We start from the raw sequence: 27696 nt of genomic DNA, 5'->3' as shown, positions 1-27696 counted from the left end.
CTTTTGAAGAAATATAGCAATGTCAGGTGTAATATTGTGTGATGGTGTAAGGATGTATTTTACAAGCACATTATTGTCTCTATGAACTGTCAACTCAAGGGAAAAAATAAATTTTCATTTAAATTTATATAATTGTATTGCTTGTACTTGTATTCCAAATGCAAAGGAGGTTAAGTATATCTAGCGCAAAATGTTTCAAATCTGCTAAAAACAACAACAACAACAAACACTTGGTTTACACATTTACTTTATGATTTTAATGTTTCAACTTTCATTTGCACATTAACAATAAAAGTATACAAATTAAGAAAAAATATTTCACAGTTAGCGTTTCTTATAACCCACCCTAATTTTTTGTTCTTAAAATCATTCATAAGCTGTTCTTACAATCATATAAACTATGGCTACTCTCACAGTATTGTTGAAATAATTATTTAGACACAAATCACACAGTCATTGATGTGCTGTACAGAAAATTACAGTTTAATCACAGACCATTTATTTTCAAGAAGCAAAATGGAAGTTCCATTTACACCCACATCTTTGGGAGTATCTAATGAATTTTTCCCAGTCAGTGTGAACATATTTATCAAACATACAATATAAACTCTTACTAGAAGCATATCTTTTAAGCATGCACTGTGCAGAAAATGTGAGAAAATGTCATTTATTTTTTGCTTTATTGTCAAATACATTTCTTTAGTGCATATATCCATTATATGCATATCTAACTGAACAACTATTACAACACAATCTTTAAAATTATCTTATTTAGCCCAATATTTTAAAGGGATTTTATGGAAGCTTGTTTCCTCCATGGGATAAAAAAATTTGAAGGTAGTTGCGACTTCTTATCTCACAATTATAAAAAAAATAAAAAAAATTGTGAGATATAAAGTTAGAATTGACAGATATAAACTTGTGATTCCGAGAATAAAAAGGTTGTGATCGTAAGATACAAACTTGCAATTGCAAGAAAGTCTATCAGAAGTCTAGGTGATGCATTTGTACCAAAAAATCTATGTGTGTGGCAGTATGTGTTATGCATAGTAAGCATAGAGGAAGATGTTGACGCACATGAGAATGATGGCATTGACACAACAGAAACGAGACCAGAAGGGATCTTCTCTGATGCTGTGAATTATAGGAGGTGGCGTCACGGTTGCAAATTGTCCTGGTCGAGGGCAACAGAACCCAGCAGTACGGAAACACTTACCCCTGCACACTGACTCACAGCCTAAACAAAAGTGGTGAATGTGAAATTAACTGGCAGGGGAGCTTTATAGTGACAGTATCAAATGGTAATACCATAATGCTTTGTTATATACTAGAGTACTGAATGATTGCATGTTCATAAACAATAGGATTTACATGCTTTCTAAGATTCTTGAAGGAATACCAAAGTGTTGAAATACAATTCTGGAAACCTGACTTACTGTACTTAAAAGGCTTTATAGCTGATTTAGATGACATATTGCACGATTGCATACTCAGACATTAATTTAAAATGTCATTACAGTTTTCTAACGTTGTGTTTGTTAAAATAATCCACTGTATGCAGTAAGCTTTCATTCAAAACCAAGAAAATGACAATTGGTATTTTTCTCAGTTCCTTGTGTGTGTTCTCACGCATATAAGGCACGTTTGTTTTGTCAACTGATACACACATGTAGAACAGCACCACACCCTGATGAATAAGCCACAACAATCCTCATGAGATATATCATGCTGTAAACTCCTCACACACCTCCGTTCTGCATTAGGAAGCTGGATTAGTGTGTGGATAGGTTTGACAACTTTTGAAGTCCAAAATGTCCTCACTATTCAATAATGCCCTTACTAATATAATGAAACCTGTTGACTGACTAGTCCTTACTAGTTTATGAGGCTTGCTGTATAAATTAACCAAATCATGTGTCTATTTAAATCTAGTTATATTTAGGGCTAGAGTTCTGTTAACAGTAGATGATAGAAAATATCACTAAACCCAATATAAAAACAACAGAAGTCTATGAGCTGTCTTCACTAATATCATGAAAAACATGTGTGTTCCATACCTTCTGTCCTGTGGCTGGGTGTAGTTACTTTTTGTAGAGTTATTTCTCTCTCGGAGCTGTTATGCAGAGTCCACCAGGTAAGATTATGTGTCTGAAACAAAATCAAGCACAAGCCACTTGAGACATGATATACTGTATATATATATATATATATATATATATATATATATATATATATATTTATATATATATATATATATATATATATATATATATATATATATACACTAAAGGGTTTTATTAAATTTAGTAAATCAATTTAATTTCAAACAAATCTCAGAGGAAGGGATTAATTAAGAATTCCAAGAGTATATAGTGTAGTGGGTGCTATAAATACTGTCGAGGCTATTGGCTATTTTCAAAATGGCATACTACTATACTTCTTTTATTGTTTCTGCAGTATATAATGCAAAGTTTTTTCTGTATATTTAATTCTGTAGCCTGTAATGCAATGCACTTGACTGAACCTTCCATTTCCAGTCAAATAAATTAATTAGGGCTGTCAAAAATAGCGCGTTAACGACGTTAATTAGTTGTTTGTCGTTAATTACGTCAATTTTTTTAACGCATTTCACGCATGCGCAGTGTGATAAATTATTCAGGTCAGGAAAGTCTCGTCGATCTCTGAATTCTCAAGATAGTAAAAAACAGCGGCGAGCGCCTCAACGAAAACACAGAAGAAGCTTAAGGTTTTACCCCAGTTACTCTCAAATACATTCATGCCAAGCTCGATAAACAGAGACGACTTTGGTAGTTGATACGCTGGAGCTTCTTCCTGTTATAGCTTCCTGTGTTTCACACTGCGCATGCGCAGAACGCCTACATGCAATGCAGCGAAAATTACAGCTGTTTGGAAAAGCATATGCATTTTTACTTAGTTTTAATGGCACTTGAAGCCTTCAGAACGTGAAAATATTGATCCATAAATATTGTGACAGAGCAAATGAACACCTCCCAAAAACAAGAGTGCCCAGAGTGCAGAGGGCGCATGTCTGTGTTTCTGAGTTCATTCTTTCGAGTTTCTCTATGCATAATTTCATAGATATGTGGCTATATTTAACCACTGGTTCACCTAAAACTCTTACACTATCTGTAGTTAAATGGCATGGTTTGATATAGTGCTCAGATAAATTTGATCTAAGTAAAAGTTAAACTTTTGAAATGCAGAAAAAAAGAACCACATATTGATGAATCAATACATGAAAATTATGTATCTGTGTCCTGTTATTTATCTTTTGGTATGCATTTCAGAAAAAAAATGGTTAGGATTCAGGTGTAATTTCAAATAGTGATTAATCCTGATTAATCCACTGAAAATTTTGATTAATTTGATTAAAAATTTTAATCATTTGACAGCCCTAAAATTAATTTAAAGATAAATATCAGCAAAAGTAATATCAGCAATGATTTAAGCTCTTTTCTTTTTCAGACTGTCAATATTTGAGACAATTTTAAACAAACCTGTTGCAAAATAAACCAGTACACTGCAGAATTAAACATGCTTGCAATGAGGTAATGTGGCAACAATGTAGCATATTGAACTACTGTTTGCATAATGCAAAACTGTTTCACATACTGCCTCAAGTACAGTACTATTTAAAAGTCAAATGGCAGTAAGGTTTTACTGAAAGAAATAAACACTATATTTAGCAAGGATGCATTAAAGGGTTAGATCACCCAAAAATGAAAATTAGCCTGTTTTACTCACCCTTGAGGCATCCTAGGTGAATATGACTTTCTTCTTTTATATGAATATAATCAGAGTTACATTAAAAAGCATGGATTCACCTTTATTCATGCCCAGGAGCCATGTGAGGCACGTTTTATTGTGGATGTGTGCACTTTATTTGATGACTTTTGGATTCGTCTAAAAGAAGAAAATCATACTGTATACACCTACATGTAGGATGCCTTGAGTATGAGTAAAACAGACTTATTAAAACTCATTTTTTGAGTGAACTAACCCTTTCAATTATTCAAAAGAGACAGTAAAAACATTTATGATGTTACAAAAGATTTCTATTTCAAATAAATGCTGCTCTTTTAAACATTCTATTCACAAAAGAATCAAGTTTCCACAAAAATATTAGGCAACTGTTTTCACCTTTATTATAAGAAATGCTTCTTGAGCATTTTAGTACGATTTCTGAAGGATCATGTGACACTGAAGACTGGAGCAATGATGCTAAAAATTCATTTTAAAGTTATTTTTAAATGTAACAATATTTCATAACATTACAGTCTTCAGTGTACTTTAGGAAAAAAAAATGCAGCACTGGTTAAGGGACTTCTTAAAAAAACAAGCCCTTACAAAATGTACAGAGTCTTTGCAAAGTCAGACAAGGTGCTACAAGAATTCTAATTTTTTTATATATATATTTGAAAACATTACCTGGTATAAAGGCTATTACCTGTTCGTCGGTGGGTGGAGGGGTCAGTAGACTGATCACCACCACAACAAAAGCAGTCAGGGCACAGAGTATTATAGCAAAGTGCAGGTAGTGTACACTCCTCAAGACAGAGGGAGCAGGGTCAAAAACACCACAGCGAGGGGGAGGAAATGCAAACTCTAGAACCATCCGCGTCAATCCCACCGCTAGACCCACCATCAGGCCCCAGAATGCTCCCTGAGCACACAATACCAAACAAACACACATGAGGATCACTCTTCAGGAAAGCTCTTAGCATTTACATTAATGCATTTGGCAGGCTCATTTATCCAAAACATGCATTGCATTTAAGATACACATTTGATCAGTTTCTTGGGAATTGAACCCATGCCCTAGGCATTGCAAGAATCTACTGTTAGAGCTACAGGAAGACTTTGCATTCTGTGGTGCTCTACATACCAACAGTGGTGTTCCTTTTATTCTGTGTGTTATATGAGCATGGGGGACTGTTAAACTAATTATTTTTGTAATATTTCAGGTATCTTTAGAGGAGGCACTGAATGAACTCTCAGCTAAGATTCCTGATGTGACAGGCTCTTATTTGCTTACTTAAGGGTGGAGTAAGGTGTGAAAGTCCCTTGACAAACAGCAATCGTTACTTGTGACAGCAAATTCCAGTGAAGCATGTCATATTTCAGAGATATTTTTTCAAGTGTTTTGCCAAAAATGTGTTGCGTGTAAAGACAGCAGATATGAACTATTATGTAAGTTAAACTGATTTTATCCTCGTACATTTTGTGTCACTGACTCACACGGATGCACTTACACAAATACGTTCACTGTAACGATTTATTTCTTACTCTATGAATGTCACCATGGTCAGTTTAAGTTTCTTTAGGCAGGCTTCTTTTTCTCGGGGGAACATTATCTTTCGCCATAACATGGCCTAACTTTAAATCAATGTTAAAATTCTTTACTTACTGGCTTTTTTTCCAGAGCAATTATACTACTTATCTGAGATCTCACAAACTAAAATGGGTATTTCCTTTTTGCTATGGGGGACAGAGGATAACTTTGCATGAAATGACCCTTCAGGGTAAAAACGAACAGGAATTTTGAAATTCCACCCTCCCAGTTTTAAAGCTCTTAAATGTTTAGCTCGACAGGTTTTCATTCTTTTGTTAAACTGCCTGGCTAACAGCGAATCATACGATATGAGCAGAAACGGTCCCTCTAATGCAGGCAATGAAAAAAAAAATGCAGTTTTGTTCTTTGCTTAAAGTAAAACATCCAAGATAATCAGCCTGGTACACCACGATCCTTCTGAAACATTCATTCTAAGCATATTTTTCCAAACACATTGGGTTTGGGGGATTTCATAGAATTTAATGAATCACATGTCCTTTTTTTTCTTATCTGCACACACAATGTTTCTCCTGTTCTAAGAATATATCTGTTTATTCCCGGAAAAGATCTCAAAGAGATCTATCTATCTAGATATGCATCTAGTTTACATATTATTTTCACTATAACATTATTACTAATACATAGGATAGAAGAACACTGTCACACTCATTTGGAAAGATTTTACTGAATGAAAAAATAAATGCAGCTTATAAACGGGTGTGACTTATCAATGTGTTTTTCCATTTTAAAAACACAATATATAATGACTCAATAAAATGGCTTATATTAAGGTGTGACCTATTTTCTTTGAAAAACTATCTATCTTCTCAATTACTTCCAAGTGAAAGTTACGCTCTCTTTTGCTGTCATTCAGACATCCTCACTCTTTGTGTGTTTTAACAGACAAATACACACACCCTCACTAATGTGCTACATTAAAATAGACGGACATTCCTTCTTCACGAGAGAGAAGAGGTTTCTTTGAATGCATGCGAGTATTTAATTTTGGTATGTCAATATGTATATAGTCTAAGTGAGACCTCAGACACTGTTTAATGTTTATGTGTGTTCCTTACCGCCTCATTGGTTCTTTTCCAGAAAACAGCCATTACAAAAATGGCAGTAACAGGAGGGGCTAGATAGCTGGTTACTGACTGGATGTAAACATACAGCTGACCGCTATTAGCATTCTGAAGAATCGGGATCCAAACCACGCTAATCACCACCAAAATAACAGTCACTATCCTGGGAAAAGAAAATGGATATACATTGTACGATCATCTTCAGTTTCAACCACAGTTCTTAATTTGGAAAATGAAAGTCATTATGTTAATGACCTTAAAGTTAAGTTCTACTACAAAATCAAACTCCTATTGGACCCTATTAGTAATATTTGCTGATTCATTTACAGTATATGAATCACTATTATTCGGCTATTAGTCTTCTTCCATTTTCTAGTTCTATAAATACATATTTTGTGGTTTTATTTCCACTTAAATAGATCTCAACCCAATGACAGGGCATAAACATAAGCTAATATAAAGTAAATGAGTAATCTACCCCTCGATGTCTCATACTGCATTTTTGAGGCTATGAAGCATTTCTACATTCTTTGATGTAATTGCTTTTGAATAAAAACCACCAGGATGTTGGATCTAAGTAACCTTTATCATTACACAATGATTAATGATTTTAAATAGGCGACACAATTGCATGCATGAAATGCAAACAAACACAGTCATAAACACCTGCCAACTAGCAGCAATTCCTTCTCGCTAGCACCTCTTCGATACTTCTTCCAGATATCCATGGTGAAGAGGGTGCTACTGCTGTTAAAGATGGAGGTCAGTGATGACATTAAAGCAGCCATCATTACAGCTATCATTAACCCCCTGAGGCCTGGAACACATATTTACAATTGCATGATTTATGCTAAAAAGACCATGACATGGACTGTGCATTTGGTAAAGTACATGCTAACAATTAAAAGATATACAACATTTGAAAAAACAAAAAGTGATTCTGATTACCGCTGGGCATGAGCTCGATGACCAGTTTTGGAAAAGCAATGTTGGAACAGCCCACCTCTGCACCACACACCTTTACACACTCTTCAGGGTCCACACAAGCCACAGTGTCTGGGAAAAAAAAAGATGCAAGAGATGTGTTGATGGCATGAAATTTAAAATCAACTTATTTTCCATTAAAATTATACATTTTCTCAGTTTAAACATTTGATATGTCATCTATGTTGTATTCTGAATAAAATATTGAAATGTGAAAATTCTACATCATTGCATTCGGTTTTTATTCACAATTTGTACAGTGTCCCAACTTTTTTGGAATCAGTTTTTATATATATATATATATATATATATATATATATATATATATATATATATATATATATATATATATATATATATGTATATATACATATATATATATATATGTATATATACATATATATATATATATATATATACTGTATACCCACACACACACACACAGTGGAGGCCAAAAATTATTTATTTATCTGCATGCTATTATCATTAACCATCAGAAAACCATGGACATGCAAATTTACTTTACAAATATTGAAATATTATCTTCAAATCTCAGGTAAATATTTCAAGTTAAAGGCATTCAGCTGCCAAAATCATTTGAGAATACCTCGCCTTATTAATAAGATAACTTATAATAATTATAAGATAATTACAAAATGATAATAAATAATCAGTGACAATCATTAATGAAAATGGAAATAGTAACATACAAATTATAAATCAAATTATAATATAAAGCTGTAGTTAACTGTCTGAATAGCAGGATATAAAACCATTGCTAGATGAAAAACATGCACGTTAATGCAAATGGATTAACAATAAAGTTTAGTGGCAGCTTCCATTTGAGACAACTAGCACCAGGAGTAGATTTAAGTGTCTGCCACTTTTACAAAATCAGGGGGAGGAAATAGGAAGTGTTTCTTTCACTTTCTTTGGTTTGCTGCAACTTTTTTTCTTCCCGGATACCCCGCCCAAACCCACGTAACTGTTGACTCAGCCGTGTAACACTCGACTGCCCGCCGCGTCACCGGCGCTCCGCTCATGCAACCAGACATCCAGCCTCTTCCTCTTTCCAGCTCCACAGAAGTAGGGCAAAGTAACACAAAACCCCACAGGACTTTACTGGACAACAAACTCAGGACATTATTTCTATCGGGAGACGTGAAAGAAAGCTTTGTTTAACTTGCAACACTCTGGTGAACAATCCGGAAGCTTGTTTTTCTTGTCGGCGTCGGAGGTTTCCAGGGTTCATGCGTTTGTGTTATAGACCATAAACTCGGATCCAGTCGACTGCAGGCTATTGCGCGTGTATGTGTGTGTGTTTGCCCCTCCCGGTCAGGTGACTGAGGTGTGTCTAATTACTAGAGCCTGTGGAGATGCTTTGTTCTATTCTACCTGTTGGTTAACTGAAAGATGATCTCCAGCTCAGCGGTCAACTTCTGTCCTTTTCCGAAGTAGGACTTTGCTCGGGGAACATGATCAAATAACACATGGGGCATCTTTTATAACTTTAAGATACAATACCGCCTTCATTTGTATAAAAAAAAATAACAGTTTTAATTCGGTTTGTGTGTGGAAACGCTATGGCTCTCTCACAGGTTCAGTGTCTTGATAACAATCATGTGAACTGGCGTCTGAATGAAACCAAACCAGAGTTTTTTTACAGCGAGGATCAGCGGGTCGCGCTTGAAGCGCTTATAACGAAAGGACGCGACGCGTTTGACGCCTATGTGAAAGAGCACGAGCTTCGTCCTTTCCTGTCGGAACCCGAGCTCGAGCGGTTCCGTAGGAACATAGAAGATTATAAACCCGGTTCTGAGCATCAAAAACCAGATGGTACGACAGACGGAGATGACGGTGCTATTTCACTGCAGTATTGGCCGGACCGCTCTGATACCTCCATACCGATTCTGGACCTCGGATGGCCAGACTGCAGTTCTTACCGCGGAGTGACGCGTGTCAATGTGTACACGCAACCGCCAGTGGACGGACAGACGACGCATATAAAAGAGGTTGTGAGAAAGGCCATCGCGCAAGCACAGAAGGTGGGTAAACTAGAGAAACTTGAAAAGCACGATTGAATGGTCAATCAGCCACTGTTGAGATTTGGTTTCAGAATTGTGTAATGTAAAACTATACGAAATTGTTAATTGATGATAGCGTTTACTTATTTCGACAGTGTGTCGTCCAAAACTTTCACTGAAAATGCTGAAGCAGCCGTCGGTTTCTATGGTTACATCAGATGAAAGCGATTTCTGTTCGCAGATCCTGACAGACTTGTGTCTTGTGGTTACAAAACCCATACATATCTATGTCTGAAACGTTCTTGGAAAACATTTCTGAAACAAAATGAAAAATTAATTAATTTCTTGATGTTTCATCATAATAGCTTTTTCAGAACAGCTTATAAGTACAATGAACAATAACAGTTTAATTGTGGACCTCAAAAGTTCTCCTTTCATTGTGAAACTTCTTTTTTTTTTGGTCAATTTTAAGTTGCTAAATAAAAATCATGGTTTGGGACTTAAATAATTTATTAGTCTTTAATATGCTAAATACTGATCTTACGTAATCTTAGATAAAGTTATAATTTTAATTTATGGATAGTAATAATCAATGGCAACATCAGTGGGGTGTATGCACATAAGTTGAACAAAAGAGCTGCTATGCTTATGCATGTCAACACTCACTTTTCAATAAAACTCTTCTCCTGATTAATTTTTAAAATGATAACCTGGAATTGTTAGGAATGAATTGAGTTCAACAGAAAATAAATTAAACATGTTAAATGTCCAAATATCCATCACGTTTCACAATCTTACTGGTTTCCAGCCAACTTATTTGTCTTGTTAAAACTTGCTTGAAGCCAGCAATTCGGCCCGTGACACATACCGGCAGAAATTCCCTTCCGCCCCCTCTTTCTTTAAGGCACACACACTCAAATGCTCAATCAAAGAGATTCCTTTATCTAAAGACATTTTACACAATGAGAGCTTATAACGAAATATGGTTATTAATAGGTGTAATACAACAGATTAAGGGAGTGTAAGAGATGTTTTGTGTCATCATGTTGTCTTCTTAATAAAGAGAACATACTCCATGCTTACAATAGAACTGGAATTGGAGCATGACCTTTTTGTGTATAATCATTTGTACACTGAGAAATAATACAAAACCATTTGTGCTTTTGCAGATGATTGCTGTGGTAATGGATGTTTTCACAGATGTCGACATTTTCAAGGATCTAATAGAGGCTGGATTTAAAAAGAAAGTAGCTATATACATTATTATAGATAATGCATCTATACAGCACTTCCTGTTTATGTGTGAGAGAGCCAACATGCACAGTGGACACCTCAATGTGAGTAGAAGGCACATGTATTAATATCTGTTTTGTAGACTTTTCTTAAAATAAGAAAATATGTTGGTTGTGTGTTAGTGTATGAATAACAATTTGTGTTTGTAGCATCTTCGGGTGCGATGCATTGGAGGTGCTGAATTCTATTCACGCTCAGCTCAGAAGGTGCGTGGCTCATTGAGTCAGAAATTCATGTTTGTGGATGGAGACCGTGCTGTGTCTGGATCATACAGGTTTGTCTTGTGCACTTAAATGCGTGTATGAACACATACATGAAACTGTGTTTTTTTTTAAATGCAAGCCAGTCACACTAGACCGTAAGAAAGCATGTTATTAAAACTGTCTGCAAATTGCAAATTCATTTCGGTATGGGTAAGAGAATCACAAGAACCATACACCAAATGTGAAACAGGAACAGTCTTAACTAAACTAGAAACGTCACTGATCTCTCCAAAACATCTGATAGAGAACATGGGAAAACATTCAAAATACAATGGCAAATTAAAAGATAATTTACAGGGGTGTAACATGGTAACAAAAATAATCCATTTGCATTTTACATTTAATCATTTAGCAGACGCTTTTATCCAAAGCAATGTACAAATGAGAACAATAGAAGCAATCAGACCAACGAGTGAACAACAACAGTATACAAGCGCCATGACAAGTCTCTTAATCTAGCATAGTACATGTAGCTAGTTTTTTTTACGAAATGTTGAATAAAAAAATGCTAAAAGAATACTAGAAGCTGAATAAAAAAAGACTAGTCAAGCAATAATAAAATCACAAGACAGACCTAATAAACCAATCGTATGGCATGAAATGCCAGAATACCAAAAGAAAAGGGAAGTGTGAACACAAAAAACAAGAACAAAAAATCTGGATGAGTGAGCTATTGTCACACAACTGAAAAACATGCCTTTACCTCAACAGTGGTGGTAACACACTACTAGGGGTTAGGCAACGTAGGTCCTGGAGTGCTAATGTCCTGCAGAGTTTAGCTCCAACCCTAATCAAACACACCTGAACAAGCTAATTAATGTCTTCAGGATTACTGTGGCTAAAAGTAGGTGAGGTTTTTTCAGAGTTGGAGCTAAACTCTGCACTCCAGGACCGACGTTGCCTACCCCTGCTCTAAAATATTTTGATTTGCTAGTTTATTTAAATGTAAATTTATTTATGATTGTGCCATTCGTGTTATTTGTTTATTCTCTTTTCTGACATGTAGCATCTTTATGTTTCAGTTTTACATGGACCGCTTCTCGTTTGGACCGCAACATCATTACAGTCTTGACGGGACAGGCTGTTGAAACTTTTGACAGGCAGTTCCGTGAACTATACCTGAACTCTCGTGGAGTCAATCTAGCCAAGATCCCATTGGCGGACCTTCCAGAGCCTGACCCTGTCCCGATAGCTGTTCCTCCCCCTGTTCCTGTATCTGTTGCAAGAAAGCGAATTAACCCCAAATATGCGTTACTTAATTTAGATTCAGCAAGCAAAGCCTCTTCAGACAAGGCTAGTGCCAATAACAGTACCTCCAAAAATCCTATGGTCCAGATTACCAAGCCTCAACGGGAGATGATAGAAGAACCGCAAATGCACCCAGGACTTGTAGGTCTGCCAAAGGCAGATCTCATTCTCTACTTGCCCACTTGGCCTGAGCCAGACCCAGCCAGTGATGTTATTGGGTTTATCAATATCCGTGATACAAGCAAGCCAACACAGGTGCATTTAATGCGCTCGCAAAGGTTCGAAACATCTCAAGCAATACGTTTTAAAGACCCTTTCACTGCCCCACCTGAGGAACCGTTACCAGATAAGGCAAGTCCTCGTCCTAAAACAACACAAATTTCGAAAACATTTACTGTAGATGCAAATGTTCAACCAAACACCCAAACTCAGCCAGAGATTAACTCTAGCAATGTTAATCAAGATACACTAGCCAATACATCCCATTCGCCAAGCTCTCCGATCCAGAAAGAAGAACCCAAACCCAACCCTCCTCCTCAAGAGCAGCAGTCCAACCCTGAATCAACAGAAGTCAAACAGACTTTACAAATGCCTGTTCCCAAGCCACGCACCCTTCAGTTGGTGGTTAATAGGCCGGAGGGCTCTGGAGATGCAGAGATCACTTTAGTCAGAAGGGGCGAAAACCAGACAAAGGATGCAAACTTGGACATTCGCGACAATGATGCCGATAGCACTGCTGTCACCTGTCACCATTCATTAAAGGATAAAGATGAGAATTCTACAACATCAGATGAATTCTATGAATGTAGTGACTCTGACAGTAGTGACAAACTCCCTAATGGAAGGTTAACGGGTTCCGGTCGTTTTGGAGACCACAGCCTTGATGCGCTTAACGTGATGGCCCGTTTCTCTCAATCCATGCTGGACTTGCGATCAGATGATGTCGAACAAACCACTGCTGAGAAAAATCTACTGAACATGCAGAACAGACATAAAACAAAGGTAGGTTGGACTTTGATTTACAGTAGTGTTACTGAATGTGAAAGTGTTATTTTCAAATTTGGCTCTTCACTCTACCAGTCTATAAACCTGGGAGTGTTTCAAGTAGATGAAAAGAAGCCAGGCGTGTGTGTTACAGAAAGCACAAGGGCGTGCCGGTGTGCGTTCCCGCACCCTGTTGACATTTCCAGCACGCCTGAACCTGTATAAGTGCTAAAACACATGCATGGGGTAATGGATGGGAGAAGGGGAAATGTAAATGAAGCTGCGATAAGATTGAACTCACCTACATTTTTATCATCTAAAATATAGTTTTTAATTATTTTACTTTTCATTTATTTAAACAGAAAATCGTTTAATATCAGTTAATTATTGCTTATCAGTGAAACAGAGTTGGACAGAATTTTAATACTGGATATTTAACATCCCTACTTTTATTGCATAGTTCTTATAGTCCCACTTTATATTAGGTGGTCTAAACTACTAAACACTTGCATCAAAAAATAAGTACATGTACTTTTTGTATTCATATTGTATTGCAAACCTTTTAGGCTTAGTTAAAGATTTGGTGGTATGGGTGGGGTTAAAGATGGGTGTAAGTGATGGGTCAACAGTGTAATTAAAGTAATAATTGCAGATGTAATTACATGCAGGTATTTAAAAAATATAAGTACAATGTAATAGCATGTATGAACGCGATAAATGTATTATATTTAATGATTAATTTAAATGGAAGTATTAGGAATGTTCATTTTAACCGTTAACCGACCGTTAAGAATTTTGATTGACTAATACAATTAATACAACAAGTCATTTATTTATATATTTTCAGGAATTTATCAAAATATTTCAAATGGATTGCTGCGTGGTTAAAATAGGCCAAAAAACGAAAAACGTTTTTAGAGAGAGAAAAAAACAAGTCACATTTTATAATTTCATTCAGAAATGGGTCTAATTTCATATTTATTTGGGTATCAAACTACCCTGCTTAAGGTTGTATCTGTTTTTTGTGTATTTGCTGATGAAGAATAGTGTAGTCCAACAGTCAAGCTTGATTAGGTCTGGTAATCCACTTTGGAACAGCAACAAACCAGTTACCATTTACCAAAAACCAGCTTGACCACTTTAAGCTGGTTTGACCCCATTTTCTATTGGTATAGGCTTTTAAAAGGTGACAAAGCTTGCACAAAAGATGACATAGCAAAGCATTTTTGCAGCATTAGCAGATACAGCAGCTGGAGTGTGAGTGTAGTACCTGGGTAGAGTGCCCTGCTGATCATGCCAGGTAGGATGATGAAGATCATGGGAAGCATCTTGAGATAGCTGGCAAAGATTGACGCCCCTTTGGCGTGACTCAGACTCTTGGCTGATAGAGACCTCTGCACAATTACCTGCCGAGATACAGATCAACCAACATTACTTTTTCTTTTCTGAGTTCATATAAAAAAAAAAAAAATCAGAACAGTTTATAATTTGTTGAAACATTTGAATCATGCTTGAAGCTTAAAAAAAATGTTTTATCCTGTTTCTTTCTCACATACATATTCCTCCCTTTCACCTTTACCAGATGGATTCCAGTTCACCCGTTCGAGAGACTTGTGGCCGGGCCAAAGTGGTGATTGCTAAACCTGGAGTTTTCCATAGACCTCCTAAAAGCAGCGGCCATGTGATCGGGGGCCACAGGTACTGGCAGGGGAAGGCATATGCTGACCTCCCCTCAAATGGATCAGGCCAGAAAAATCTAAACCGCTCCGGCCGGTCCCCTAGAAGACAAAGCCTCACCTACACGATAGAAGGACTGCGAAACGGCAAAACACACGCTCAGCGGCTCACGCACTCTCAGTCACTCTCTCCTGCTCACCGGGCTTCTCAAACAAAGTCTCCGTCTCCTCGTAGACGGGTTGAGACTCGTATGCCGTTAGGAATATCTTTATCTAAACTCGCCAGCTACAAACACCTCAGGGTGAAGGTTCCAGTGAACACATCTGGTTTTGCTTTGGGGGATAAATTGTTGACACGGAGACACAATGAAATTTAACTGATTTATGGTGGCTTTCCTTCAGAAAATAAACAACTTTGTATTGAGTACAAAGGCATGAATGTGCAATTATGTAGCCACCAGTCTCCACTTCAGCTGGAGTTCAACTGTATCTTTAAACTGGACCGTGGCAAGCAAAACTTGTTACAAGCAGTTTTACTCTTTATTGACGTGCCTTTATTGTGTAATCTGGACTAGTGCAAAAAATTTGGTGGTGGATTTGTGACCATGGTGATGGCGATTTCACATTCCCCCATGTTGTTGATTAATTATTGTCTCAGCTTGTGGGAAAAGGATGTTGAAAAGGTTAAGGTACAGTACAAACTGATAGAGAGTTAATTTCAAAGTCTGCATTTGTCCGTGGTTTTACCTGAGGACATCAGACTGTCTCAAGGCCTGTTCACACCAAGATGAATGTTTGTTGTGGTTGAACATTTTCAATCTTTAAATCGCTTCAGACTGATGCAAACATTTGCATGATGTCAGTGCAACAGATTCTTTGTTTATGGAGAGGCGTTCTAATCTCTTTTCCTGTGCATAGCGTAAAAAAAGACTGCTCAACCAATAATATTAATGCTTTTATCACATGCTGATAAAAATCACAAGATTTTTATCACAAAGCTGCTGCTGTTATATATAATTAGTACTTTGTGATACTCTCAAACGGAATATTTTGAATGGGAAAAAGCTGGGTTTTTCCATAACCACGACCTACTGACAGAAACTAATTATTTGAGAAAGTCAGACCTGATTTTGTGCTGATCATTGTTTGGTGTGAACCGGTCTTTAGAGCTAGCCTTTGAGTTGGAGTCGAGACCAAACATTCAAAGATCCAGACCAAGACACCTAAGACCTGGACTTTAACTCAGACCAAGACCTGGCTATTTTAACAAACTGAAACTTACTCAGAATAAAACTGAATTTATTGCAGCACTGAGCCACTTTGTGCAGTGTTGAATTAACTGTGGTCATTACTGAGACCCTTAGCCACGACCTAGACCAAGTTTTGAGCCCCCAACTGGAAGAAAAGTAATATGACCCAGACCAATCCCACATTTATTGGGTCTTGAGAAGACCCCAACTCGGACAGTATTTACAGGAATTGAATTATGTATTTTTTGGTTATGTTTTGTTTAAAACCTGCTAAGGAGGTTTGGAAATATGTGCTTTTTTATGTGAGGTGCACTGTACATTATAGAAGGAAAGTGTTAGAATTTCAGTTATTGCAAAAAATAATCTAATCTTCTATCATTTCTCCACTCTTATAATTTTTATGCAAGTCCGCACACAATGATTTTCACAGTTTCTGTGAGAATATACTTGAATCATTTGAAGATGTTTTAGTGACACAGGACTCAATATAGACTTTAGTTGATGCAAATCCCTCACAGCCTCATTATCATTCACATCGAATTGCAAGGGTCTGCTCTGAATTAGGTCTAATTGTGGATAAATATTTAGACTTGGTAGATCCTTTTCCTAAAAGGTCTTTACCTCTGTCTCTTAAAAGTCTTTGCGGTGTCAAGTGATTTGTTAAATATCTTCTAGCAGAATGCAACTCAAAATGCAAAATACTTTTGCAACACTGTCCTTTACGCAAAGCTTTTTTTTACATTGTGTTGTGAAAACCAGGGTAGCCTTGTTATCCATTTATGAGAGTGTGTGTTGAAGCATACCTGATCGGTGCACCAGTACCATGTTGCAAGAATGGTCAATCCCAGTGTCATGCCTGGCCAGGGTAGATCTCCATGCACAGGGTCTCTGAACAGGTGCATGGCATCAGACCTGGGCAGGTGGCATGTCGTGTTTGGGATGATCTTAGACGGCACGGCTTTCAAATACACGCTCTCCAGGTTACTGTAGCCTCCAATCTTATTGAATGCTGTAACGTGTACATAAATACATATCAGCTAAATCTACTACTTTCTGGGTAATGTGTAGAGGTTTAGCTTTAATTGTTCTTTGTAGTAGCATCAAAATGACATGGCATCAAAACCAAATGTACATTTTGAATTGATTCCAATTAAAATATTTGAATTTCTTTTGACTTGTTTGGACTTTCTTTAATGTGTTTGTCATATTGAGTTTATATTTTGTTTGCTTGTATCTTTGTACATTTTTTTAAATTTAATATTCGGTTCTTAAAAACCATTAGAGATGACTTTCTCCAAGTTGCTGAAGGCGTTAATGGGATTTCCCTTCTTCCACACCTCCATACAAACCAGCTATGCAGGTTTTAATGTGTCTTTACCAGACATGGTGCTATAAAACCTCTCTTTTTGACTTTATTTTTTCTGGTCATGACCAGCTGTGTTACAGGATATTTTAGTTGTTGCCTGGTTTCTATTTCTGGGACAGCCACAGTGAAATCTGTTCCACGTTACACCAAATATGCTGTTATTTTTTTGCCTGTTTTCACTTTTACTGAGGAAAGACAAATTCCAGATGACGAAGTCCTTGAGACGACAAAAATACCCTAATGTGAATAGCACCATGGGAATTAATTTGTTTTGATTAAATCTAGTTTACACTGAATATTCACATTTTGTGAATTTTCTAAATTTGATGCATTTATGCAATAATTTTTGTAATTTATTTTTGTTTACTTTGTGTTTTAGGTTATCTGGATTTATATCTGGTTATCTGGATATTTATCTATTTAGATAATAGATAGACAATTGAACCAGATTTCCTTATTTCATTGTTTATTATTAACATCAATAGGCAGTTTTACGATATATATATGTTATACATAAACCATCCAACCCAGAAAATGTGCCTGCCAAGCACATTCTCTCACAGTTGCCATCTGTTTCCATTAGTGTCACTTCTGAGATGTGCTTACTTCCTCAGTGACAGCTGACATGAGATCACTGCCAGAGGAGAATAAAAGAAGAGGCCTGCGATTGACTGACCTGTGATGGTGAGGATGACTGCTCCAATGATCATGATGAAGGTCTGAAGAGTGTCTGTGTAGATAACAGCCGCCAAGCCACCTGGTGAAACAGAGGACTAAGCGGGTATTGCTCAATTCTCTCATGATGGTTTAATGTGATATGAGTCAACGGCGTCAAGTCTGAATCAGCACTTGCAGACAGAGGAGTGAATACAGTGACAGCAGTGCTGCGGATTAAAGTAATCATGCAATTATGTTGGAATCAGTCATGTAGACCATAATTACTACTGCAGAAGTTAACTGATACTGAACTACTGGGCTTCGTGAGAAAGTTTTAAAAAGTAATCATTTAGTAGCAGCTTTTATCCAAACAACTGGTCAACAAAAAAACTGGTTAAGTAGTTAGCTCGAGGACTCTTCTAGTTTATAATGTTCCAACGAGGAACATTCCTGTTTCAAGCCCTGAGCTTTAACCATTACACCACCCTATCCAGTTTTACAGCATTACAGTGCATAAGGAAGACCACAATTGATTATTGCATCTGCTTTCTAGGACCATAAATCTGTGTGCGCAACACAATGAGACATCAAAAGCTATGCTTTGTCACGCTATACTCCTGCTTGTAGGAATAAGAGCTTGTTTACTGCAAATACTACTTATAAAACCGCTCACTACTGAAAAATGTAGCGGTATCACTTTACAAGAAGTATCATGAGCACGTTTATAAAGTTACAAATATACTATTGTTCATTGTTGATTCATTTATTATGACCATTTTTATGAACAAATGTTAATTTATACAGTTTGATTAGTTTATATAATGCAGTAGTATATGTGGAAATCAACATTAGCCTAAATTAACAAATGCTCCAAAGGGATATTGTTCTTTTATTTTACGTAGACACTGCCATTTAAAAGTTTGGGGTTAGAAAGACTTTTTTTTTTTTTTTTGGATCGACCCCAAACCTTTGAACAATATATATACAAAATACATACAGTATATGCACATACAAACCTGCAATAGTGTAGAGGGCAGTGATGACCAGCATGAGCACGGTGGACAGGTAGAGATTCCAGCCCAAACAAACCTGGACAAACAAAGCTCCAGAGTACAGATCTGTCTGGAAACCACACAGAGGTTCGAGGTCAGTTTGCTGTGTTCTCCGTTATTCTGCATTTGATTATCAAAGCGCGTATGTTTTCGCCAATTAGCATTTCTACTCAAATGTCTTGGAGAACACAATTGCATGGAGTATATATTTGAAATAAATGTTGGCAATGTTTAGATTAGTCAGTCTTGTTTGATCAAATTGAATAAGAAATATCTGAGGTCTGACTTTTAATTCTAGAATTTTTTATCTTGTCAGATCTATAGAGAAGTTGTGAGATAACTTGTTGAGTCTCGTTTAAGAGAATCTGAGAAGTAGGAGACTTAAGCAAAAGTCTAAACTTGCTCGCTATTTTATCTCCTTGCTGTCTGTGATAAACAGTTGGAATATCTACAAGATCTCATTTGTTATCACCTTTTTTCCACTGTTGAGTGCAAATGAAAAATGCTAAATCTAACTGTCTATAGAAAGAAGAAGATATTAGATTTCACAAGATATGGGAGTTTTCTTCCTTGTACAAAACCTGTCAAATAGTCATTTTTTCCCCAGTTATTTTAATTTGTGCAAAAATATATATACTACTATTATATATATATATATATATATATATATACACATTGCTTTGCAAAAGAATTCAAACCCCTTCATTCACAGACTGCTTTTTAAATGACTTTTTTCCCACATCGATCTACACTCCCTACACCACAATGACAAAGCAAATAACATTTTTTTACATCTTATCAAATTTATTAAAGATAAGAGATAAAAAAATAACAAAAAACGTATATGATTCCATTGCATAAGTATTCAAACCGTTATCTGGGACAGTTGAAATTTAGGTCAGGAGCATTAATTTTGCTTGTAAATGTTATAAATTATAATAAGTCTCTTATGTTCATTGAGGCTGAAAAATACAGGCCGAAAACAACAGTAATTTTACAATTTAAATATGAAATATTATTATACATTTAATGTCAGATTTGTTTTATTATATTTAAAAAATATAATTGATTCCCATGGTGGCAATACTTTCTGATTTGCTGCTCAATAAATATTTGTTCTTTTTGTTATTGTTGAAAGCAGTAATCATCTTTTTTTTTTATAGTATTCTTTGATCAATAGAAAGTTTAAACAGCATTTATTTAAAACAAAACTTTATAAATGTCTTCTGATCACATAACGTTTTCTTGCTGAATTAAAGTATTAATTTCTTAATATCTTACTGATCCCAAACTTTTATATGGTAGTTTTCCCACTTATACCATCTAACACTTTTATGACAAATAATGGTTTTTAAGTGCCAAAGTTGAATTCCTAGCATGCCAACAAGGCAGCATGAACATTCACGTGTAAGTGTTTTTGTGCGTCTGCAGTGAAGAACAGATGTTGAAACACAGTTAAACTACATTCTCTTTCACAACTTCAAATTCCTTGGGTACAGAAACATGCCAGCACAGTAATACGGGTCTCAATAAATGAAGTCTTTATAGATTAATGTTTGACTTTTAGTTTTGTGGGAATACAGTATATGTGAATGAAATGGCAAAAATGTTATAAAACATTATGAATGTATGTGTTTCACTGCTCACTGAGATCTTGGTGAACACAGACAGCATCAGACTGAGAACTGACAAGTACATGCGAATTCGCTCTCCTCCAAACCGCCGACCCAGATACTCTGGCATTGTGACAATCTGTGAGAGAGAGAGAGAGAGAGAGATAGAGAGAGACAGGAAGTGCAGAGGGAACAGCATGAACAAAGTAAATTAATAGGCGAATCTGGGAAAGTAGCACATGTGGTGAGAAGTAAAGAGACTTTGAGTCTATGGTGCCATTAAACATAAGTTCTCAATTATTAATTCACAGAATAAATAGCTCACTTGGCACTTCAGTATAAGCGGTGGTTTGGTGTATTTCTAAAACCCACCCCAGAAGACACATAAACTGGGACAAAGATCCAGGCAAGAGCCAGCAGTACATAGGTTGCCTAATGGAGAGAGAAAGGATATTATTACCACACTGCAAAAATTTGTTTTTCAGTGAAGCACATTTAAATAAAAACAATTCACCTAAGAAGCAAATCTGTTTGCTTTGACAAAAGCCGCAAAAAGAAAATGAAAGCACATCTTACTATAATATATCATAAGATATATGATGTTTTTCTTGTAAAATATTTGTTGTATCTTGTACTAGTCATTACAATTAATCATGATTAGGTTTTTTTTTTTTCATTTATGTCTCTCCAGCTAATTTTGAACATACAATAATGGAGAAGATTAAAATTAGATGGGAATAATTACACAAATGTTTTTATTTAGTGTTTTTGGCAAATTGAACTGAAACCAACATGGGTCTTTTTTTTAGCACAAGGAAGGTTGAAGTAAATGAAGTAGTTCTACTGTATCATGAATATAAATATACTGTTAATAATTTCCACATACTTTAACTTAAAAAGTTCAGTTGCTGCCTTAAATTTTAAATTGGAAGTCATTCAACTTGAATTATCTTAAACTTGAATTATTGTATTATTTAATTGTTAAAGTTATAATTTCACTTACATATAAATCTATTATATTTAAACAAGTATAAGTAAAAAAAAAAAAAGCCAGCACATACTTTGAAAAACAATTTGAGGTCTTATTTATATAGCGCTTTTGTTCCTCAGGTTCATTTATCTTGTTGTAAGGATTTGAGAAATGACAGACTAGACAAAGGACTGACAGAAAGGACCAACAGTCTAGACAAAAACTAAGAATAGGATATTCAGCATCCTAATTCCTGTTTTAAGACAGAAGCTGGTCCTCTTTCTCCCCCTAGTGCTGATCGAATGCAGTTGCATTTACATTAAGTTTCATTTGTGTTTGAAACAATGCCCAAGAACTAATTGTGGCTCATAAATATTTTGCACTTAATCAAACTTAAGGCAGGAAGGCAATTGTAAAAGAGATGTCACTCACATTCCACTCAAATCCAGCTACAGCGATCCCTCCGGCTGCTCCTGTCCCAGCCAGACCGATGAATAACCCTGAACCCTCACTGCTGGCAAACAGAGATGCACCTATCTGCATCCATCCATACATGACAGGTTAGTGCAGTTCTCAGACTGGACTCTACATAAAACAACTAGATTTACAGCAGTCAGCATCAGACTTCATTTCTGCAGGCTGGTTGACCTGACACATCAGGCAGCGTATGCAGTGTGTCATGCATGTTAAACTAATCAACATTGTTTTATTTCTTGTATAATTTTTATGCTTGTCTTATATGTATAATTATTATAATATAATATAATATAATATAATATAATATAATATAATATAATATAATATAATATAATATAATATATTATTTACAGGCCTAAATTTGTATGACCTCATTTTATTTAAGACACTAGGTTTAATCCTATACAATTTTTTGACTAATTAAAGGAATTGCAAAAGAAGAAAAATGATTGGTGTTGGTGAAAACGGTTAAGAAATGGTGATATTTCCATATAATAATTAACACTAATTTGAATGTCTTATTATTACTCAGTCTGTCGCACTAATCAGTAGCTCTCTATCTGCATGAACTGAAAAAAAAAAAAAGTTAAACACATCTTTTGCTTTAGTGTAAGCTGGAAATTTCTTTTGCAGATTTCACTTGATAAATGTCACAAATTTGCTTAGTGATCTGATTTTATAAGTTTAAGATAAGATAAGACGGGTCTTTTACTTTCTGTGATTTTACTTTTGGACATCAGCATATATATTTTGATAATTGAAAATAAGTAGTTCATGTATGTTTTTTTTTCTTTTTCTATTACCTATTTTACCTATAAAAGTAATTTTATCTGCTCATTATCAGGCTTTATTTATAGTAGAGTGAAAAACAGTACAAAAATAGTAAATAATAATAATATTAATTTTTCAGTAATTATCACTTACTGGCCACCAAGCCATGTCTCTGCCAGCCAGAAAATATCCGCTTAGTGTGTTTCGGCTCACTCTGCAAGATGACTGAAACACACACATACATACACAGAATAATTTATGAAAAACTGAAAAGGAGCTGTATTTCTCTTTCTAACATCATAGATAATGTTAGAATAGTGTTAAATTTTAAATCGTTTCAATTTACACAGTTTACCCTTACGAAAGAAAAATATATTTACCAATATATTTCTTAAAATTATGATATATTGTAATATATTATTTTCCCTTTTTATTTTCTAATATTTTATATATTTGAATACATTTAGTAATATATTGATGATACATATATTATATAATATATTGCAAAATATACAAATGATTGCCGCTTTCAATATATTGCAATATATTGGAAAAAATAAATATATATATAAGAATATATGCCTAATATATTACATGATATTTTCCAATATACTGCAATATATTTTTGTTTCATAAGGGTATACATCCACGTTTTTACAGAAAACTGATATTTATGTTTCAAATACTGTATATAAACTATTATTTAAATAATAATTGTTATCTGCAATTCATATTATCCAAATAAACCAATGCACCTCACCCATATTCCAACAGCGACGTTCAATAAAAAATATGCTCCGATTACAATGATATCAGATACACTGAAAGACTGGGAAAGGGCAAAAATATTTGTGGTAGAGTTAGACGCCATGTCCTGCCTTCACACACACACACACACACCACACACAGACTAAGAGGACAGAAAGACACAAGGCGTTCCGGTCAGTCAGCTCTGTGTGAGAATTGATCATTAAACACATCAGTTTAATGAAGCAACTTGCACCTTACATGAAAACAACAAGGCAGATGAAACACATTCCTGAAGAGACACAAACCATGCTGCTTGCTGTGTGTTGAGAGATGTACACATGCACCTGCACATAAACCCAAACACTCATGACTACACACACACGCATACATACATACATGCTTAATCGAATAATCAGTGCATTTAGACATGTGATCTCACTAACCTAAAGTGACTCACAGTCTAAAAAACATCCCTAGACACACTTAACAAAGTGAATCATTTACTTAAACACCCAGTGGTGCTAGCCATTAACACGTGCACATGCACTAACCATTAGCATCACATTACACATGAACAGAAGTATCACTAGCATTAACTGGGGTCACTGTTCACATCGGGTGCACTTTATTTTACAGTGTGGCAGGGGTGTTTGCAACCTAATTTCTTTTTTTTTTTTTTTTTTGAAGTGTATGAAGTTAATTAATTATTAGAGTAAATTAATTTTGATGCATATTGGTATGTTCTGCTGCTTATTCAGTAAACTTTTTTAGTTCATATTAAGAAAGAAATTTTGATGGATAAATTATGTCTTTGGCTGATTCTAGTATTGGTTTCCTGTATACAGTATTGTGCTATTTTGGACTTGGCAGTCTTTAATTATGATGGCGTATATAATATTTTGTCTCCCATTTGAGTTATTTATTACTTTGATACTTATTTATTTTGTACTCTGGCACTAAAAAGATTTCTGACTTTTTGTTATTTTTTTTGAAAGAAGTCTTATGCTAAAAAAATTTCAAAAGTCATTACGACATGATTTGGAGCTCAAGATGCATCTCTTATTAATGTATATATATATATATATATATATATATATATATATATATATATATATATATATATATAATTTAAATTATAGAATATATTACATAATTTCACATTTAATTACATAAAGAAAAAAACCTGGGATTTTTACAGAAGAGAGACTGAAATTGCATGTAATGATGTCTTATAACATTAAAAAAAACTGTTTTTTTACAGTTGTGTACTGCATTATTGCATAATATTTGTACTATAGTAATGAGAATCTAATGAGAATCTGCATTAAGAATATTAAAATGCCAAAAATAATATCTAATAATAATACAATTATATTATTAAAAAATATATCACATTTTGATATATTGCACTGAAAATAGAAGAGATCCATTACTGTATCTCAGTCCTTTTCCTGGATATTTACCTTTGAAAGAGTTTAGTTCCAGCCCAGTCAACACACCTGCTGAATTTGTTGGTTCAGTTGTGTTTAATTAGAGTTGGAGCTAATCTCTGCAGGAAAGTAGATCTGTTGGTGAACTGGTGATTAATGTTCTGGGTGATAAACACAAATGTGGCTGATCCAGGTCGGAGAGAGCAGGGAACTGGCAGGAGAGGATAACAACTTATTTGGGTAAAAAGTTACCTCGCAAATAAGTATACATTTAGCCACTGCATTCTTTAAAACTGACAGTGCAATATATGTAAAGAACGGCCAATTACCCACTGACTGATGTGGGTTAGAATGGAGCCCAAATTAGACATCTGCTCTGGTTTTGCTGACACCCTTAAGGAGTAATGTATCGTATCACAGACTTTTAATTGTAAGATTGTCACCAAAATTATGGCTGAAATGACAGATAGAGAGAATGGGAGCGGTTGAATTATATGATAATAATCAGTATGGCTATCAGTGTCTGAGGGCCACCAGTGAGATTTAAAGGAACAGCTCACACATTATTTCCCCAAAATAAAATAGCAATTATGTGGAATACGCAAGAAGATCTTTTACATAATTTTTTAGCTCTTTTCCATAAAATGAAGGTATATTTTGACCAGGGACTATCATGCATCAAAAAAAGATGCCTTGTGTGCTGCATTTGTTTTTTGACCAGGTGGTGGACATTATAAATAAAGACTGTGTGAACATTGCAGAATATTAAATATAAGAAAGAAGTTCTTTGGTTAAGTGTACATTTTCAGTATCTACCCTTCTAAAATCTGTCCTGTGACCTTTCTCCTCAAAAACATGCTCACTCAGACACACACAAATACAGCACACACTGCTTTCCTCCTTTTTAATCTGTCAGGCTCATGGAAAGGGTCTATTTAGTCACGCCCCCTGACTGATGCAGCACCATCTATTTAACCAAGCAGTCTCTCTCACACACATGCTATGGCAAGCTGCTTTATCAGTTATTTCATAGTGTTCTTTTTTAAATTAGTCACTAAAAGAAGCAATTCTGGAATTCTGGAAAGAAGAAAACTATTATCACTTAACTTAAATAAATGACTGCAATTTTAAAATTGTGATGTATTGTAATTAAAAATGTTTGTTATGTTGAAGTTTTCGGGGTACCATTGTGCTAAGAGTAGTGCTCATAGTAAGGTTGTGGGTGGCTATATGAAAGTATACAACAAATTGACTCTATGAACAATGATTGTAATGTTTTACTTGTTTATTAAATTTGTATGTTAAGTAAGTAAGCATTGATTTGAACTGAAATAGATTAATTGGTTTCAGGGCCACAATTACATTAGTTGGAACATTAATAACGAGGGTTCAACACTATACATGCATGTGGTGCTGCTGACATAGGAATCAGCGTTCTGACTTAGAACATCCATCACACTTAGCTCATATTTTGTATATTCTGTTACGAATAAATGAAGCTTGGCAAAAAATTGCAAGTCATCCTCTCTGTCGAAATCTTCAGACATGTTTATGAAGACTATTTTATGTACAGTGTGCATCTTCCTCTGCTTGTAAACTAGGCACAGCTCATCTGGGTTCAATGTAAGAACAAATATCTGTCAGTTGACATAATAATGTCAGTCAAACAAAGTTACTTTGTTTTCTTGGCGCACATAACAATGTCCTTACTCCCTTTCTGGGCCTTGAATGTGGTGTGTTATTTAGTAGTATTAAAATATATAAATAGCATAAAATCAATATTAGTTAGTTTTAAATAATTAATGTTAATGTTAAAACAGCTTGCCGTACATACACAGATACACACACACACACACACACACACACACACACATACATGCGCACATGAGAAAGCGACAGCGGATTACAACCTCCAGCGGCCGCGCGCACATCTGTCTGGATGTTTACGTAATATATACGGTCTCTCTATGAGCTTCGGGTCAAAGAGACGCCTTCCGTTTTGATTTACAGAACATCTGCTATTTTTGTAGCAGTACCACCATGTCACCGTGCGTAAATACGCGCAAGGTTTCCGCGCCGTCTCTTTAACCTGAAAACGATTGGACTCTGTCACCTCAGTACGCAATAACACCGTTTTTCATCGTTAGGGATTGCTTGGACACCACTGGTCACTCCACTGGGCATGTAAACGCATCTAGCACGTCTCTGCGCACTCGACCTTTTTACGATGTACGGCGAGGATGCGCTGGCGTTAACGGCACCGTTATGGTCGCCTGGTCCCCTGAAGATGCTCTGGATGTAGAAGTGTAGCCATGACTGCATGTGTGAGAGAGGTTGATTGAGTGTGTGACTGACCAGGATGGGAAAAGAACAGGAACTCTTGCAGGCGGTGAAGACGGAGGATCTGATTACCGTCCAGCGGCTCCTCCAGAGACCCAAACAGGGCAAAGCGA

The 27696-nt window shown here is 35.6% G+C and overlaps 3 protein-coding genes across 5 annotated transcripts in view; 2 read left to right on the top strand and 1 right to left on the bottom strand.

The window, feature by feature from the left end:
- Window positions 1–424: 424 nt before the first annotated feature.
- On the bottom strand, window positions 425–27693 carry slc5a10 (solute carrier family 5 member 10). Of its 2 annotated transcripts, none has more exons than XM_052545419.1 (15): window positions 27599–27693; window positions 23217–23288; window positions 22248–22352; window positions 21218–21277; window positions 20880–20984; window positions 19197–19302; window positions 18200–18280; window positions 16961–17166; window positions 14502–14637; window positions 7384–7491; window positions 7102–7252; window positions 6430–6598; window positions 4469–4684; window positions 2058–2148; window positions 425–1237 (listed from the first exon to the last, which is right to left on the bottom strand). In XM_052545419.1, exons 2-15 carry the CDS (start codon window positions 23229–23231, stop codon window positions 1041–1043), a joined length of 1746 nt encoding a protein of 581 aa, XP_052401379.1. In that variant the 5' UTR covers window positions 23232–23288; window positions 27599–27693; the 3' UTR covers window positions 425–1040. The 2 variants fall into 2 exon arrangements, with proteins under 2 accessions (XP_052401379.1, XP_052401378.1); XM_052545418.1 differs by lacking the exon at window positions 27599–27693 and adding an exon at window positions 23824–24050.
- Window positions 8410–17325, top strand: LOC127948747 (protein FAM83G). Its single transcript, XM_052545417.1, has 5 exons — window positions 8410–9464; window positions 10613–10780; window positions 10886–11010; window positions 12022–13249; window positions 14814–17325. The coding sequence occupies exons 1-5, from the start codon at window positions 9003–9005 to the stop codon at window positions 15282–15284; spliced, it is 2454 nt and encodes an 817-aa protein (XP_052401377.1). The 5' UTR covers window positions 8410–9002; the 3' UTR covers window positions 15285–17325.
- si:dkeyp-9d4.3 (caskin-1) overlaps window positions 27117–27696 on the top strand; it is a 39150-nt gene continuing 38570 nt past the window's right edge. For both annotated transcript variants that reach the window (XM_052545416.1, XM_052545415.1), the window contains exon 1: window positions 27117–27696. In XM_052545416.1, coding sequence (XP_052401376.1) covers window positions 27603–27696 — 94 coding nt within the window. In that variant the 5' untranslated portion in view covers window positions 27117–27602.

Source organism: Carassius gibelio, chromosome B1 (assembly GCF_023724105.1).
Source record: "Carassius gibelio isolate Cgi1373 ecotype wild population from Czech Republic chromosome B1, carGib1.2-hapl.c, whole genome shotgun sequence".
Lineage (NCBI taxonomy): Eukaryota > Metazoa > Chordata > Actinopteri > Cypriniformes > Cyprinidae > Carassius > Carassius gibelio.
This window is presented reverse-complemented; position numbering and strand designations above follow the sequence as displayed.